Consider the following 16,003-nt stretch of genomic DNA (forward strand, 5'->3'; position numbering starts at 1 on the left):
CTGAAGTTATTTTCTTCAGAAAAATCCTAGGAGAGAGAAGACTGGGGCCAAGGGGAGAGACATCTCTGAGGCTGTCATGTTATCGGATGGGGCTGGGGCTTCCCTGAGAGGGTCCACATGCGGACACGGCACGCATGAGGACACACCCAGAGCTTCATGAGCTCCGCGATCCTGAGGAGTGTGGGCCCCTCCTTCCAAGTGGCTGTGCACTTTCCTTGTAGAAGGTGTTCATCTACAACAGTCTTCATAAAGACCTGGTTCCAGTAGATTCAGTACCACAAATAGATCCTTCCCAGAGAAGTGTGATGCCCTAGAACAAAGGAAGCTATGTAATGATAGCTAAGACCCCCAAGGGAAATGTTGGGAGTTGGGGACCAATTCCTCCAACTCTCTGTACCTCATGTACAGCCCCTTTTTCTCCACCACACACACACACACACACACACACACACACACACACACACTTATATACATGTACATGCACAAACATACCCATATACCCATACATACATATGCATGCACATGCACACACATGCACACACACACCCCTACAGATGCATTTCTTTCAGGTGGTGGGGTGGAGGGCTGTTAGTAGAGATTGAGTTCAAGAGATTAGAGCCCTGCTTCTGTTACAATGCATTGCTGTATGTCTTTGGGAGGGTAACAGCCGGCAGCAACATCCAATGTTCACCTTCTTAGGTGTTGTTCTAAGAGTTGTTTTCACCTGGGCCCATCGTAGAGATTCCAGGCCCCCATATGGAAGAGAAAGTATAGAATTTTAAACATCTGATGTCTAAGACTGTGCTTACTTACTGCTCTTCCCACGCTGTCAGGCAAACACCAAATCAAACAGATGGGCTGTGCACCAGGCCCAAAAGCCAGTGCGCTCGGGAGAAAGGGAAAAAGGCTCGTCTCCAAGGCAGGGCCTTTCTGTTCAGCAGAGCTGGTCTCTGGTCCCCCCCCGGCTGAGTTGGAGTGGGAGATCCTGGGACAAGCTCAGGGCTTCAACTCACTTCTGAGACAAGCCTCATCTCCAGAGGGCCTTGGAAGGTTCTCCTAAGGTTTTAAAGAACAGGAAGCGCTTGTAATTACATGTGTGTGGGGGGAAGGGATTGGTGTTTTGAGCATGGAGGGGTCTTAGAGAGAAATGAGCTGCTTGAGATCACTGTGTGAATTCCCCCAAGAATATACATAACTCACCCAAAGCCCCACGGCTTCCTAAGACATAGTCCGTGTTCCATCCATCATGAAGTCAGAGCAGAGGTGGGATTTCCAAGGGCTGCTTGATTTCCCTAGACATGTCAGATCCAACATATTTGTCGTGGAAGACTATGTAAGCAGCCATCACTACTGAGCATACTTCCCGAGCCAGGAGCTGGGGCAACTCCTTGTCCACAGTGAAGTTCCCATCATCTGCTTCTTCAGTCTTCCCAGACATCTCAGTTCTAATCCTTGCTGAAAATGACTGTGGGAAGCCCTCCTCTGCTAGTGGTTTCCCAGTATCTGTGACAATTAATGAATATCCAACTGGAAGGCCAGGAGGGAGACTGCAGAGAGGAACCCAGATCCCACACCAGAGAACTAAGGTGCAACATCTTCATTTTGGGGGGCGCAGCTGAGAAATGCTGCTGCGGAGACTTTTATTTTCATTAATGTTGGAAAAGGAAGCCGTCCCCCTTCCCGCCCTGCTTCTTCCCGCACGTGGGATGATGTGGTCAACCCACACGCTCATCAGTAAGAAACTTTATCGCCTCCCACACTCCATCCTAGAGCCCTTCTCCAAAGAGCTGAGTGTGGGAATTGGCTGCAAGTCAAGCCGACGTTATTTTTGCAACCCTCCAGCTAACTCACTTGGAAATGTCATAGTGTTGGGACATGTGCTTTCCCAGCCATGCTGAGGGGTCTGCCCATATGGAGATGTGGGACTGTGCAAGTGCACGTGTGTACTTCTTCACACACGCGCTGCACAAACACACAAACACACACGCTCAGTCACTGCAAAAGAGCATCCTCTGGGGCCTGGAGCTCTCCTCAGGCAACCTTCCAGAGGGTTCCAGAGTTAAGCACGTGTTTACTCATCACCTGCACAGTGGTCCCGAATAGCAGCTGTGGTAGGCAGAATATTGGGACCCCGAAGATGGACTCCTCCTCATCCCCAGAACCTGTGAATGAGTTATGTTAAATGGCAAAGATGAATTAAGGTTGCCAAACAACTGGCTTTAAAATGAGGAGAGTAGGGGCGCCTGGGTGGCTCAGTCGGTGAAGCGTCCGATTCTTGGTTTCGGCTCAGGTCATGATCTCAGGGTTGTGAGATCGAGCCCTGAGTTGGGCTCCCTGCTCAGTGGAGAGTCCACCCTTGAGATTCTCTCCCTTTGCCCCCCTTCCCCGCTCACTCTAGCTCTCTCGCTCTCTCTCAAATAAATAAATCTTTAAAAAAAATAAATAAAACGAGGAGAGTATCTTGGATCAACTAGGTAGGCCCAGTGCAATCACAAGGGTACTTAAAAGTGGAAGAGGGAGGCAGAAGAGGAGGCCAGACCCTACCACACCAGATACGAGAAGGACCCCACCAGCCACTGCCAGCTTTGAAACTGGAGGAAGGGGCCACGACCTAAGGAAATGGGGGCAGCCTCCAGAAGCTGGAAAAGGCAAGGAAACAGATCCTCCTCTTGAGGCTCCGAAAAGGAACATAGCCCTCTGGACCCCTTTGTGTTTAGTCCCGTGAGACTTATGTCAGTCTTCTGACCTACAGAACTGTAAGATAATAAATTAGTGCTGTTTCAACCACTAACTTTGTGATCATTGTCATGGCACCTGTAGAAACAGGAGGAGGAAAAGGGCAGAGAAAGGACAAGCGTCGTTATGCTCCTCTTTGTAGCTCCCCAGCCCCATTGATAGAGGCCACATACACCTTCCAAAAATGTGTCAGGAGTCTACAGAAGAACTGAAGCTGGAGGAAGCTTGCTGATCTGTTTTCCCTTACAGCCTCCCTTCTACATTCTAGCAACACACTGTTTGGGAGGGATGTAAGGTACCTAGAACTGTGAGCCCAGTGCCTGAAAGCTCTTGGCCAACTGCACACTGACATTCTTCCCCAGATCCTCCCAGGTTTGTGGCCCTAGGTGTGTCTCCGGCCCAGGCAGGCTAACAGCCAACCGCTGAGGTTGAATGGCTTACTGCCCTAGCTGGAGCCAGCCAGAGGTTGACTTTTCCTATGCCTTCCAAGGTTTTTCTTACGGTTGTCTGTTTGCTCGCTTGCTTGGCTTTTGATGGAAACACAGACTAACTGGTTTCAGCGGCATTTCTTACCCTTCCATTCCCCAGCTTTGTTCTGCCTGTTGGGCAACTGAGGAGACTTCACACACCTACTTGATTTCATAGCCCCCACCAGCCCTGGCCACAGACCCTCACTCCCCTTTTCAAGATATGTAGCTTTTATGGGTCTGCAAGGAGCACAGGCTCCCAAGCTAAATCAAATTTTAATTGCCATCCAAGATTGCCATCCACAGGCATTCCTTCTACCCCAGATCTCTCTAGAAGCCAGTTCTAACCACAGAGAAATATGTAAAATTTGGCGAGGGGCGTTGGACAGTTTTCCACACTCAATCTAGTCCTCCTCTCCTTCCCTTGGTCTGAACCACTGCCTCTCTCTTTTTCTCTCTCTCTCTCTCGAACCCAATTTGGCAGGGTAGCAGAGCTCCCATTTTGTTCCTGCCACGTGGATTGCCCACTCTTTCCAGACTCCCTTTTGTGGCTCCATGAAAGCACTTTCCTTCAAGACATACTTTGGCATATTCCCCTCTGTCTGCCCACCCAGAGTCATGCGGGGCTATTTGACTCTGGGCCTGCCTCTTGCCTGATGTCTCCACAGCGGGGGAGGCCAGGCAGTTAGACATTACCCAAGTCCAGATGTCTTCCAGAGATTTCCCTTTTCAGAGGGAGTACATCACCCAGTTCCATTTAATAAAAGCCAACGGAGACCTGAAGGATAGGTGACTCGGGGCTTTTGGCGTGGTCAAGTCCAGCCCAGTCGTGTCTGAGGAGCCCTAGCTCCAAGGTCTTGCGTCAATCCTTTGATGAGCTTTGCCCCTCAGTCCTTGACCTGTAGAATTGGAAATGAGGGAAGGCACAGGCACCATACAAATGCCACCATGCCACACTTCACGGCATCCAACCTCAGCGTACCAAGCACAAATCCAGGGTTGCCATTTCCTGGCCCTCCCTGTAGTGCGGTCACCCGTGCATGCTTCCTGCAGGGCACACTCCCTCCCAGCCGGGCACTTCTCCGTGGCCGTGACACGTCTCTCCATTGGATTCCTGCGAACACCGCCGCCGAGTCGGCACGTCATGTGTTCCCCGCCATCTGTCACAGCAGATGCAGAGACTGTAACACTTCTAGCTTAGGAGGGCATCCAACACCCTTGTGGGGTCTTTAAAATTCACAGCTAACAGTCGGAGCTCGTGCTTGCACGAAACCCCTCTTAAAGTCAAGATTTAGCATTTGGTTGCCATAGCAACTTTCCTCATCAAGTCTGAACTCCTTTCGGTGTAGATGGCCAAACTGGTTTTGAGGAGGAAGGCAGAAGGGGGACGTTTGGTGGGTTCCGGAAATGAGGATCATTTGAGAGGCAGATTTTGGATCTCCTCAAACTCGAGCCTGATATGTTTGAAAATGTCTCTGTTGCTCTGACTTTGGGCTGCACATGACATTATACGGAGGAAAGCTTTCTCTCTTATCGGCGGTGTCCCCACATAGTCATGAGTGATGAAACATCATAAGGAGATAATGACTTTGAAGGCAATTTGAGAAAGGTAAATGCGCTCTACAAGTGGTACATATTGCCATCATTAGGAAAATTGGGCTCTGCTTGAACTCTGAGTTGTTGGTGCATTTATTTTTACATGTTTTGTGGTAACTAGATATCAAACGTGGAAGGACTCCCTTTTTTGTCAGTCCTTATTTCTAGGGCAAGGCCTCGAGTCAAGACCCCTCTGAGACTCGGAGTGATGGGTCCGACAACCTCTTGAGGTTACTAGGTGGTTTTTAATGTCACACAAGGACAGTCAGGAGATGATCTTCTGAAGGGAGAAGCATGTCTGTGCCCTAGACCCATTAATTGCCTTTGATCTTGCTATCTTGAGAATGGTGGTAGTGGTGTTATCTATAAATGTAGGGTAAAATTTTTAAGTTAATTAATTAATTTTCCATTATACACTATGTACAAAATCACTACTCATGCAGAAAAACAAACTTTGTTCCTGCCCTTGTGTAGCTTATAGTCTTGAACCCCTGCTTTCCTTGAGATTGGTAAGATAGGGGGCGTGGCTCCTTGGTGATTTTCTTCTTTTATGACCCTCTGGTACTTGCCTTCTTATCTTTCCTTTTCCCAGAGAAACACTCTTCATCTGAAAGCTTTATTATCATCTTCCTAATTTCAAGCTTTGTTTTCCTATGTTCCACCCCTACCTCCCTGACCATTCCTAGATACAGCTCAGCACCCCTGAAGCCCGTGAATTTGATCCTATTGTGAATCTAACTCATGTGAAGCCTGACTGTTCCATACAGGAAAGAGAGTACTGACCTCATAGTCTGAGTAGAGCCCCCACAAACTAAGAAGTTGCTAATTTTCACTTAACTCCTCAGCACCTGGAGCTAAGCAGGTGTGGGGGGAAGAAAATGAGCATTATCTGGTAGTGGGGCCCTGATGGGGAGTAGCTTACAAGTCCATCTTGAAAGGAATGGTTAAGCTTAGATCTTAACAAAAAACTCATTGCTTTAGAACCTACCCAACCCCTTCCCTCATACCTGTGGGGCCCCTTTGCTTCATTTTTATTGGTTTTTGTCTTTGAAAAGAGAAAATAGCACTCAAAGCTATTATTCTATGTGTATCCTTTTTTAAGTGTCTTTTGCTAGAAGGATGAAGAAACTGTATGCCCCTTGTCTCCTTAGGGTAAGCCACTTTTGTTACTTACCAATTATAGGAAGTCACACCCTGTTCTTTTACCACCTACGAATTAACCAGCCAGTGAAAGAGTTAACACTCGTGCTGAAGTGGGACTGGTCTCAGCAGTTTAGGGATACATAACATTATGTAACGAATTATTAATATAAGGGAACAGGAGCAATTTTTTTCAAGATCAGTGCTAAGTCAGGCAATGATTCTTCATCTTTGGGGGTCTCGAGTTTGGTCGTAAATCAGAATAATGTTATGGAACCCTGCCATGGGAAGATGCACATACACACATACACTGTTTTGCATACAATTCCAGAGGGGTTGTGAACCCCTTGGTATATTAATGGAGTAACTAGTGGTAATGAAGCATAGTAATATCCAAAACAAATAGAAAATTGTGGATGGTTCTTCTGTTTAACAGCTCCAAAATCATTAGCCATTTTCATTTGAAAACAAAAACCCAGACCGTAACAGGTATAAGTGGCCTCCTCTAACCATGGAGTTGTTCCATGGGCTAACAGCACAGCATGGTGGGAATAAAGGTCCAGAGCCAGAGAATCACAGATTCAAATGTTGACTGTCCTTAAGCTGTCTCCAGATCCCTTCATTTTTCTGAGCCTCAGTTTCCCCTATCGGCATAGCACAGCTAATAACACCTACTTTTCAAGTTTCTTAGAAATATGTGATGAACTAAGTCACTTAGGTGCTCTTTAAACACTCATTGATCACCTAACATGTGCCTGGCAGGAGACTAGGCACTGAGCAAATCAGGATGAAAAAGTCCTTTTGCTCAAAGAGTTCTTGGTCTTTGTTTTTACAGAGCACATATAGTAGGTTCTTTGTAAATGTTGGGTTCCTCCACTAGTGAAAATCAGCACGTAGTAGAAAATGGAGAGATTGAGGGTGTGTTCATTCACGTGGGTGGTAGAGACGGGGATGTGTGACATGGGATTTATTTTTTCATCCACACCACTATTAGAGTCGGAGTTTAATCTGATCATTTCATATTCATTTTCTCAAACAGACATGTTAATCAATTGCTTCATGTTTCTTCTTCCTACGCTGCTTCTAAGGGGAATGCCTCTGCTACGAAGGTTACATGAAGGATCCAGTACACAAGCACCTTTGCATTCGGAATGAATGGGGCACAAACCAGGGGTAAGTGCAGGGGATGGCAAGTGAGCCAGTTCCCTGATGTCACCCTTCTTTGGAGCCATAGTGTGCAGGGGAAGGGAGCTAAAGGGTAGTTATATTCTGAATCGCGAATGGGTAAAAATGTCACCATGCATTTCCATATTTATACCATTCCAGTGACGTCCGTGTCATCTTTTTCTCCATTTACGAGTTCAGAGATGATGCCTCTGACTCGCAGCCCCACAGCCTCCAGCTGGGATCTGAAAATCAAGCTGTCCCTGTCTTCTTTTTCATTCCACCGCCAGCCACCAGGATTCCACAGGCAGAACTTAGCTGATGATTTTGTTGGAGATGCACATAGCCACACAGACTCCGGTGTGGCTCTCCCAGAGCTCGAGGAGCTTTGAGAGATGGACATGAGGAGAAACGTGTTTTCCCCATCACTGTCAGCCAGGATGACGTGCGGGTGACGTAAGGGTACTTCTGCCAGATCCCCAGTCACCCTTTCTTTCTGAGACCTTTGCTTTCCCCCAAGCACACATGACTGGGAGAAGAGTTCCCTTGTCTTGTTTTTTTCTTTTTTTTTTTACATTAAAAAATTGATAAAATCTACATCCCATAAAATTGACCATTTTAATCATTTTGAAGTGTACGATTCAGTGGCATGAAGATCCTTCACATTGCTGCACCGCCATCAGCACTGAGTGTCTTCCTTCGCTTTTTAGAGGCAACTTTCTACTCCGTTTTGGGTGCTGAGAGCCTGCTTTCTGCATTGACTCACTCGTGGAGCAGGGTGGGAAGAGAAAGGGATCAATAAACACTAACTAATAATAGCAGTCAGTGGAACAGGGAACACTAGAAAGAAATCAAGGCACAAGCCATCTGAGAGTGATTGCTTATGTGCACGTTGGAAGTGTGTTTGCAGCCTGACAAGGTGGAAAAAAGGCACCACCATCATTTCATACATTGCCATGGAGGACTCCTATCCCCGAGGTCGATGATCAGCCCCCTCTGTAGGATCCTGATGAGACTGAGCCTAGAATAAGGAGTGTAGTTCTGGACTCTCAAAGCAATAAATATGGAGACAAATGGGTGAGAGTTTGGAGAAGAGCAATAAAAATGATCGAAGAGCCCAAGGGAGTGATTTATGATGAAGGATAGAAGGACTCAACTCGGAGAACTGGCCAGCTGATGACTAAGTCAAGGCATGATAGATTCCCATCGACGTTAGAAGAGGGCAAATGTTCTGGAACTGGTTGAGGTTGAGGTATTAGGACAAGAGAGAATGAAGTTAGGGGAAGGAAATCTGAGTCACAGGTCAGAAAACCTGAGGAAGTCAAAATGCCATGGAATTCTTCTGTTGGTGAAAGTGAAGGATTGGTCTGTTTCTGTTGAACTTGAGATCGTTATCAGAGAGGCTGTCCCCTGGAGTTGGAGGAAGGTGTTTGTAGAGGGTATAAATACACATGAGGTTGTGTGTTGTTGAAAGATGAGTGGGGAGGGCCGAGGACTTAGCTAATAGATGTCAGGTGGGGTATGAATACAGAGGGCCATTCACTGTTTAGAGTCACCTTAGTCCCTTCACTCTCTGACCCCTGAAACGTTTGCATTACGGATGGGGAGCCAGGATTTTAGCCTACGTGATGGCCAAGCATCTCAGTTGGCTATGATTCTTACTGAGTAAAATGTTGTAAAGGGTGATGGATAACCAGCTCTCTATCTCTTAGCCTGCAAACTTGCTCCTGAAGAAAACGACAAAATATCATTTCGCTTTTTGCCCTGAATGATCCAGGCTGGCCCTCTGCAGTGATTGGATTTGGTGGCTAATCGCTCAAGCCTCCACATCCCTCGCCTTGCAGACAGATCATGCGAGGACGGCCTGGCTTCACTTGGTAATTACACAAGGGTTCGTCATCCCCTCTGGCTGCGTTGTAGAGGCAGTCTTAGGGATGTAGACAGGAGCCTCCAGGGACTTGGTGGGGGCCCCACGTTGGTGTCATTTAAAATAAGACAGGCTAAAGCACCGAGTTGCAGACTGACAGGAACATTAGCCCCAGGAAACAGACAAGGAGACCTAATCTGTCATTTCCATCTCTAATTTCCATTATTCTCTGATCATCACTGTCTGCGAGGTCTCGTTTTGGACACTAATAAAATAATGGAGCAACTGTTAGGAGGGAAAAAAAAGTGACTATCTTGGGGATAATGGAACCAGGAGTGATAAGCAGCATGGGTTTATATGTATATTAAAAAATGCCAGACAAAAGATGGCATTTTCCTCATAAAATGACAAGATAAATGAAAAGTGGAGGATGCCATACATCTTGATTTAAATCAGGGGTCTGATGCCACGTTTCTCTAAATGATTCTTACAAAATTAATCGAAATTGATTTGAACTTGAAGTCTGTCACTTGAGTTGAAACCGGCCTGACAGATTGCCAACTAATGATACGGATTGGGGTATTATGGAAAAATCGATGGCGGGCCTGATTTTCCTGAATATTTAATGTTCCAGAAGGTGAAGGTAAGCAGCATGTGTGGGTATTTATATTTTTCATCTAATATCCTTGTATTGCATACATAAAAATAGCTGAATGTTCTTTTGAAGTAGAACAAGCAAATCCCAGGCCAGTGATATTTAAAATGAATTCCCTTGTGAAAAATCTAGGTTAATGTATGAGGAGAAAAGTAGCAATAAGCATTCATGACTTTCAGACAAGGAAGAAAATTGATTAAGGACATTAATACAAAAAATTACACCTGCAACTTTACCCAGCCTCTGCCTGGTGCTCCAGTTTACCGAGACCCATGTGCGCGCGCATGCACTTTGTGCACGTGTGCGTGCTGCTTATGCATACATGGTGTACGCATGCGTGGTGTGTGCATATGTGTGTGAGTGAGCTGGTTTATTCGTACGAATCCTCTCAGCCCTGCACACCATCATTTGTGCTCTCACTCATTCATGTTTTCAATACTCAACTCGATTACCTATTGTACCAGGATAAGCTAGATTGCTAATTATAAGAAGATGTGGTCTCTGCTCTGGAAGAACTAATAGTCTAGATAGATAATGGGCACATAACAAAAAAATGACAATGAATTCTAAAACCTATTAAAAGAAAGGTGCGAGCAAAGGTCTATGTGATTACAGTTTAAGGGGTGACTTAGGTGATGTCTAAGAACCTAGAATGGGACGTTGTGGTGAAGTTAGATTTTGAACTGTTCTATTTAATGGCTGACAAAGGTAATTCTAAGCAAAGGGAACAGCATATGCCAAGGCCTGGAGACATAAGAAGCATGAGTTCTCCGGGACTAGCAAATAAGTAGCCCAGTGTAGCTTAAGAGTGCGGTTTATAGAGACAGGAGAAGAGGCTGATAAAGTGGGTAAAGACTAGCTTTTGAGGAGTTCTTGCTTTCTAAGGCTTTGGACACTAAACTTCCATGTAGGTGCCCCTAAAATGGTTAGCAGGAGGGAGAAGTCCCAAGGTGTCTGTATATTTGGTGGGATAGTCCCTCTATACATTATCATTCTGGGTCCTTCAAAATAAAATAGGGCGTCTGGGTGGCTCAGTCGGTTAAATGTCTGTCTTCAGTTCAGGTCATGATCCCAGGGTCCTGGGATGGAGTCCCGCATCGGGCTCCCTGCTTGGTGGGGAGTCTGCTTCTCCCTCTGCCCCACCCCCTGCTTGTGATCTTTCTCTCTCTCACTCTCTCTCAAATAAATAAAATCTTTTTAAAAAATTAAATAAAATAACCCTAAAAAGAAAGCAAAAAACAAAACAAACCCACTGAAAACCTCTAGATTTGTATTTATCTGGATTCTGTAAGTAAAACATAGTCCTAAAAATTATTCTGTAGATGAAAGTTTTCTAGACCAAACAGCAAAGAATGACAGAATAGGGGACCATATGTGTAAGGCATGTGAGTTAAGGGGGTTGCAACCATTTTTTTGGTGACTCTGGTTCTGCCAAAAATGCCCATGTTGAGAAAAGTGTAAGTGGATCTGGGAGGTGAAGCCAGTCAGTGTAGTGCACCCAGGTGACAGGAGCAGGTCACCAGTTGTAAAATTATTGAACTTATTACTCAAAAAGCTCCTATCCACTAAGTAAAAAATAGCTTCAAAAAGATTTAAACAAAGTCATGGACGACAGATTTCTAATGAGTTATTAAAAGAGCATGGAATGTTTGAGATTATATTTTTGGTCTTCGAGGTTGGCAACAAAATCAATCATTTCCTGCCACAGCATCCCTGGTGACACAGTTGTCCCACAGAGGACCTAGGATATAAAAGAGCCCTACCCCAGCATAGGGCTTTACCAGGTCTTCTGTCTAATCTGCCGTGAATTCACTAGAAACTCGCAGCCTCCTATCCTGTGGCTTTACACAGACAGGGACTATTAGAGTATATACCTAGTATTTGTTCGACAACAAGTACAAATTGAAAATTCTAACAAGAAAAAAAAAAAGAAAATTCTAACAAGAAATGAAACCAGTAAATGAGGGTGGAGGAAGCAAGAGAGATTGATTTACATGTACATATTAGAGGAGAAAAAAACAAATTTATTTAACTACTTTGGAGATTATTAAGAAAGGCTATCAGAAGTTTTTTGTTGTTAAATTAAAAGTGTGCCCCAAGGGCTTCTAGCTACATTATTCAGAGCACCACATTACATAAAATTCATGCATTTGAAGATTCCCTCTAAATAGTAGTCTGATTTCTTATTCCGGCATCTCAGGTACAGAGGGCAACACCAAGGAGATTTCCCACTGAAGGACTCTCACCTATCACTAGGTTTCGGTGAAGAGTGGTGATCAAGTGATAATTCATGAGACGGGAAGAGTTGGCTGTGGGAAATGAACAGGTGTTTCTTTACGGCTTTAAGAAGCTGTTGTCAGGAATCAGAACCTTCTTTCACTGCCTACTCAGGAAACAACACGTTTACCATGGTAGCCCCAGATAAGAACACATGTGCGCATGCGCGGGCATGCGCATTTGCGCTCTTTCGCTCTCACACAGCCCACGCCGCCTTAATCTGTCCCTTCCATTGTGCCAGGTGCTTCCTGTTCTTTTCGTGTATTTCTACCACTTCTCCTTGCTGCCCGCTTCCAAGAGTGACTGCTTGGGGATTCTAGATCCATGTAAGGAGCAAGTGTCCCACCCCAAAGAATCCGGTTTCCTTTTCAAGCCAAGCATGAGGACGGTGTCTGTCATGCTTGGCCTCAGCCCCTCTGTTGTGCTCAAAATACGTCCTTGATGGCCAGTAATTTTATTTGGGCCTGCCTGAATGATGCCATTCGTAACATTTCCCTGGAGACAACTCTCATTGCAATGACCAGAGCCCGGTGGAGAAGATGCGTCTGCCTCTGGGTTCTGGGTATTGAGCAGAGACCAGACCCCCCCCACCAACTCAAAATGAATCCCAAACCCGTCCTCACTTCCTGGCCACCTACATCTGAGCAAAGCCCTCTTTTCAGCTCTCCGACAATCACAGGGCAAATATCCAGGCACTGGAAGGCAGTGATTGCAATGCTGGGGTGTATCTCGGATCCCAAGTCCGGGTCTTGGGCAGTGTTTGGCCTTCTTTGACCTGCCCAAAGTCTCTTTAGAAGTGACTCAGCTGGAGTCAGACAGTCCTGGGTGACATATGACATTTTGCGACTTCTCTCTGTCCATTTCTAGCTCATTGTCTGGCTTTTATTTTCCCACCCACTTGTCACTGATTTCTGTGTCACCGATGCCCCAGTCACCTTACCCCAGCCCCTCAGACAAGATTTGCAGGCCAGCCTGGCCCTGCTCTTTTTATCTCTGGGTGCCCTCCCTCCTGCCCTCCAGCCCTGTCGGCATGGTCTGTGCCCGCGCCTGTCATTGCCATGCACAAATGGGATTATCTTCCCATTAGCTCTCTTTTTGTTCTCCTTTTCTCTGTTTCTGTGTGTGCGTATGTCGCTCTTTCTAATTACTCCTAACTTACTCATGTATTCCTGACAAGGGTTTCCAGTGTGTTTATTTGGCCCGTTATTTCTCATTCTTCTTTTCTCCTCTCCTTGTTTCTTTGCTTCCATTTCCTCCTCTTCCCCCAGGAGTCGATAGCAACGTGGCTGTCCTTTGTCCCACCCATTTCAATGTCAGACAGATCTTCATCTTAGCTCTTAGAATTAAGCCTAAAGTTCCTAGTTCCCTCTCTCGTTAGAAGCCCCGCTGTAACCTGATTGCAGCTGAAATATTGTCCTGTGGAAAGAGAACTGACCCCTCCCCGAACAAGCAGGCAGGAACCGAGGGGTTGAGCATGGAGCCCCACCCACCAGGACCTCTCAGACAGGCGTAATGGGATCAGGTCCCCCACTTGGCTTGGGAAACTGCATCTCGTCCTCAGGGATTTTCTCAAGTGAAAACATGTTGACGTGACCCATTTTCACAAAAGGTGTGTGGTCAGTCAGCTGAGTGCAGTGAGGGACCTTGTACGTTACAGATAGACATCTGGCTAGGAGAGCAACTGAGGGCTGAAACCTAGCCTGTGCTCGCCAAGGCAAGCAAACGCTGAGACAAAGGCTGTGTTTGTCCAGATGGGCACCTTCTTCTGATTTGCACGGAAGCACTTAATGAGCTGTGCTGACCCTGACTCTGGTCGTTTTAGGTGGTGCCCTTTGCTCCCCTCTTAGAGGCAACTGTAACCTTCTTGGTTACTCAAGATGATATAAGAGCAAAATATGCCATTAGTAATGGATTCCCTGATGCCTGTGCATGGAGCAGATACTAAAGAATCATCTGGGGAGCTTATTTAAAATATGGATTTCTGATTTCTACCTCCGGAAATTTTAATTGCATAGGCCTGGGAGAGGGTCCAGAATCTGTACCTACAATAGGCTCCCCCAAATGATTCTAAAGCATAGCCAGACTTAAGAACCCTTCCTGATTTGGATGTGAGGTCTCTAGACCCCTCGGGAGGGCACCTTCTTACCACTGCACCATCCCCTGCAATGAAAATAAGAACGGGTTTGTAGACTGTGGCTGAGTGCATCCTAAAGGATCCTTGCATTTTTTTTTTTGATTGGGAAATTGGGGGCCAGAGAGGTGAAGAAACTTGCTTAATGTCACAGAGCTGGTAGCCAAGCTTAACAGTGACAGGTGGGTATTGGAGCTAATTCAGTCAGGTAAATTCAAAGAGAGTGCAATGTGAAGAGCATGTAACAGTCTGAAAGTCAGTTACCAGCTGTAGATGAGAGGTGGATGTTCTGTGGTCCCCACCTGCTTCTCTGCATCCTCCCCCGCCTCCCCGGGACTGAGGGGCCTCCTCATCCCACCTTCCCCAAGTGACAAGCCTCTGCAGTCCCCCTACTGTACTGCCTACCCCTGGAGGAGGGTGAAGCTACCACAGTGTTCTCTCTGACTAGTCCAGTCACGGCACCAAGAGACTTATTTTAAACAGTGCCGGAGGCGGGAACACTCATATTTCCTCCAACATGACCACCAGGGTGAAAAAAAAAAATCAACCTCAATTTACCCTCCCATCTGCTCAAGAATGGAAGATAAATTGTTTCAATTTTATAGAAATGAATGTTTTATGTCTTGCCCATGCTTTCCAGATAGTGTCCTGAATTTATATATTCTACTGAATGCATGGATATTTTCCACTAGGAATGCTCGCTGGACCTTCAGCTTCCTTGGGTTTTGGTCTAAGAATACTAGGTTTGAGAGTACCGTCATTTTCCCTGGCTTTGGAGATCTTGGCTATTTATCTTTTTTTTTCTTTTCTTTAAAATAAATAGAAAAAAAATCCACTCATTATCCCATGCTCAGAGAAAACTACCATTACCATTTTGGCACATTTCCTCCCAATTTCTTTTGCTATGCATCAAAAATTTTGCTTCCCCCCTGCTCCCCTCAATTTTATATATTTTTGTTCTCTTTCATAATGTAACAGTAAGCATGTATTACTTTTATAATCACAAAATTTGGAGGCAAAAACGAAGGAAGCTTTAAACATATCTCTGCAGTACATTCTTTTTCTCAAAACTTTTGCCATGGCAAGTTATTCTTAATGTCTCAATTTTAACCTGATTTGGGGGGAAAGAAGAAAGTGGCTCAGGGTCTAGCATTCAGGTCAAACTCTAATAAAACGTCTCTGTAAGTCTGGGTAGCAAAGGGCTGGATGAACCTCAAGCAGTGACCCTCACATTCAGCACAGTGTTTAATTCTGTACAACTTCAATGTCACTGAAGACTTTGAGCAGTCCCTCATATAATGCTGATTAATAGCTGTCATTTATTAAATATGTAATGCTGGACTCAGTCTTTTTTTTTTACTACCACTAATCTTGATAAAAATCCTACGAACTGGTTAAGAGGTGAGTAGTTAGTAGTGTTTATTCTACCTATGATTTCTGTGAAAACAATTTTAGTAAAAATAACCTTAAGGTGTATCCTTCCTAGATTAAATATTTTGGATTCTTGGTCAAACATTCATGCTGTAATTATCTTTTTGAAATTTTAAGTTCATGTAATTTCGGAAATTGGAGAGCAAACATTTTGTCACTACACATTTGTTTTTTACTTTATTTTTTTCCTTTTAATAGAAAGAATGCATATAATTGGTAGAAAATCTAGGGAAAGGACACACACAAGCACACACACTCACAGAAAATCTAGGGAAAGGACACACACAAGCACACACACTGGCAGTAAAAAGAAGAAAATCCAAGCCATCTGAAGTACGATTCCCTAGAGGGAACTCATTTTGACCTTTTGTTTTGTTTGTTTAAGTGTAATCCTTTTTTAACAAAAATCACATCATAGTGTTATAGCTCTTGCTCTGTTTTATACACACACACACACACATATACATATACATATACATATACATATACATATACATATACATATACATATGTATGTATAATGAGAACGGTGCCTATTG

The 16,003-nt window shown here is 45.1% G+C and overlaps 1 protein-coding gene across 2 annotated transcripts in view; it reads left to right on the forward strand.

Annotated features, from left to right (window-relative positions):
• The window catches only part of ASTN1 (astrotactin 1), a 305,327-nt gene that overhangs the window by 160,671 nt on the left and 128,653 nt on the right, over positions 1-16,003 (forward strand). For both annotated transcript variants that reach the window (XM_028092079.1, XM_028092081.1), the window contains exon 8: positions 7,028-7,112. In XM_028092079.1, coding sequence (XP_027947880.1) covers positions 7,028-7,112 — 85 coding nt within the window. The remainder of the gene's footprint in view (positions 1-7,027; positions 7,113-16,003) is intronic.

Source organism: Eumetopias jubatus, unplaced genomic scaffold (assembly GCF_037043125.1).
Source record: "Eumetopias jubatus isolate StellerSeaLion01/CBP00866 unplaced genomic scaffold, mEumJub1_p1.0 scaffold_12, whole genome shotgun sequence".
NCBI lineage: Eukaryota > Metazoa > Chordata > Mammalia > Carnivora > Otariidae > Eumetopias > Eumetopias jubatus.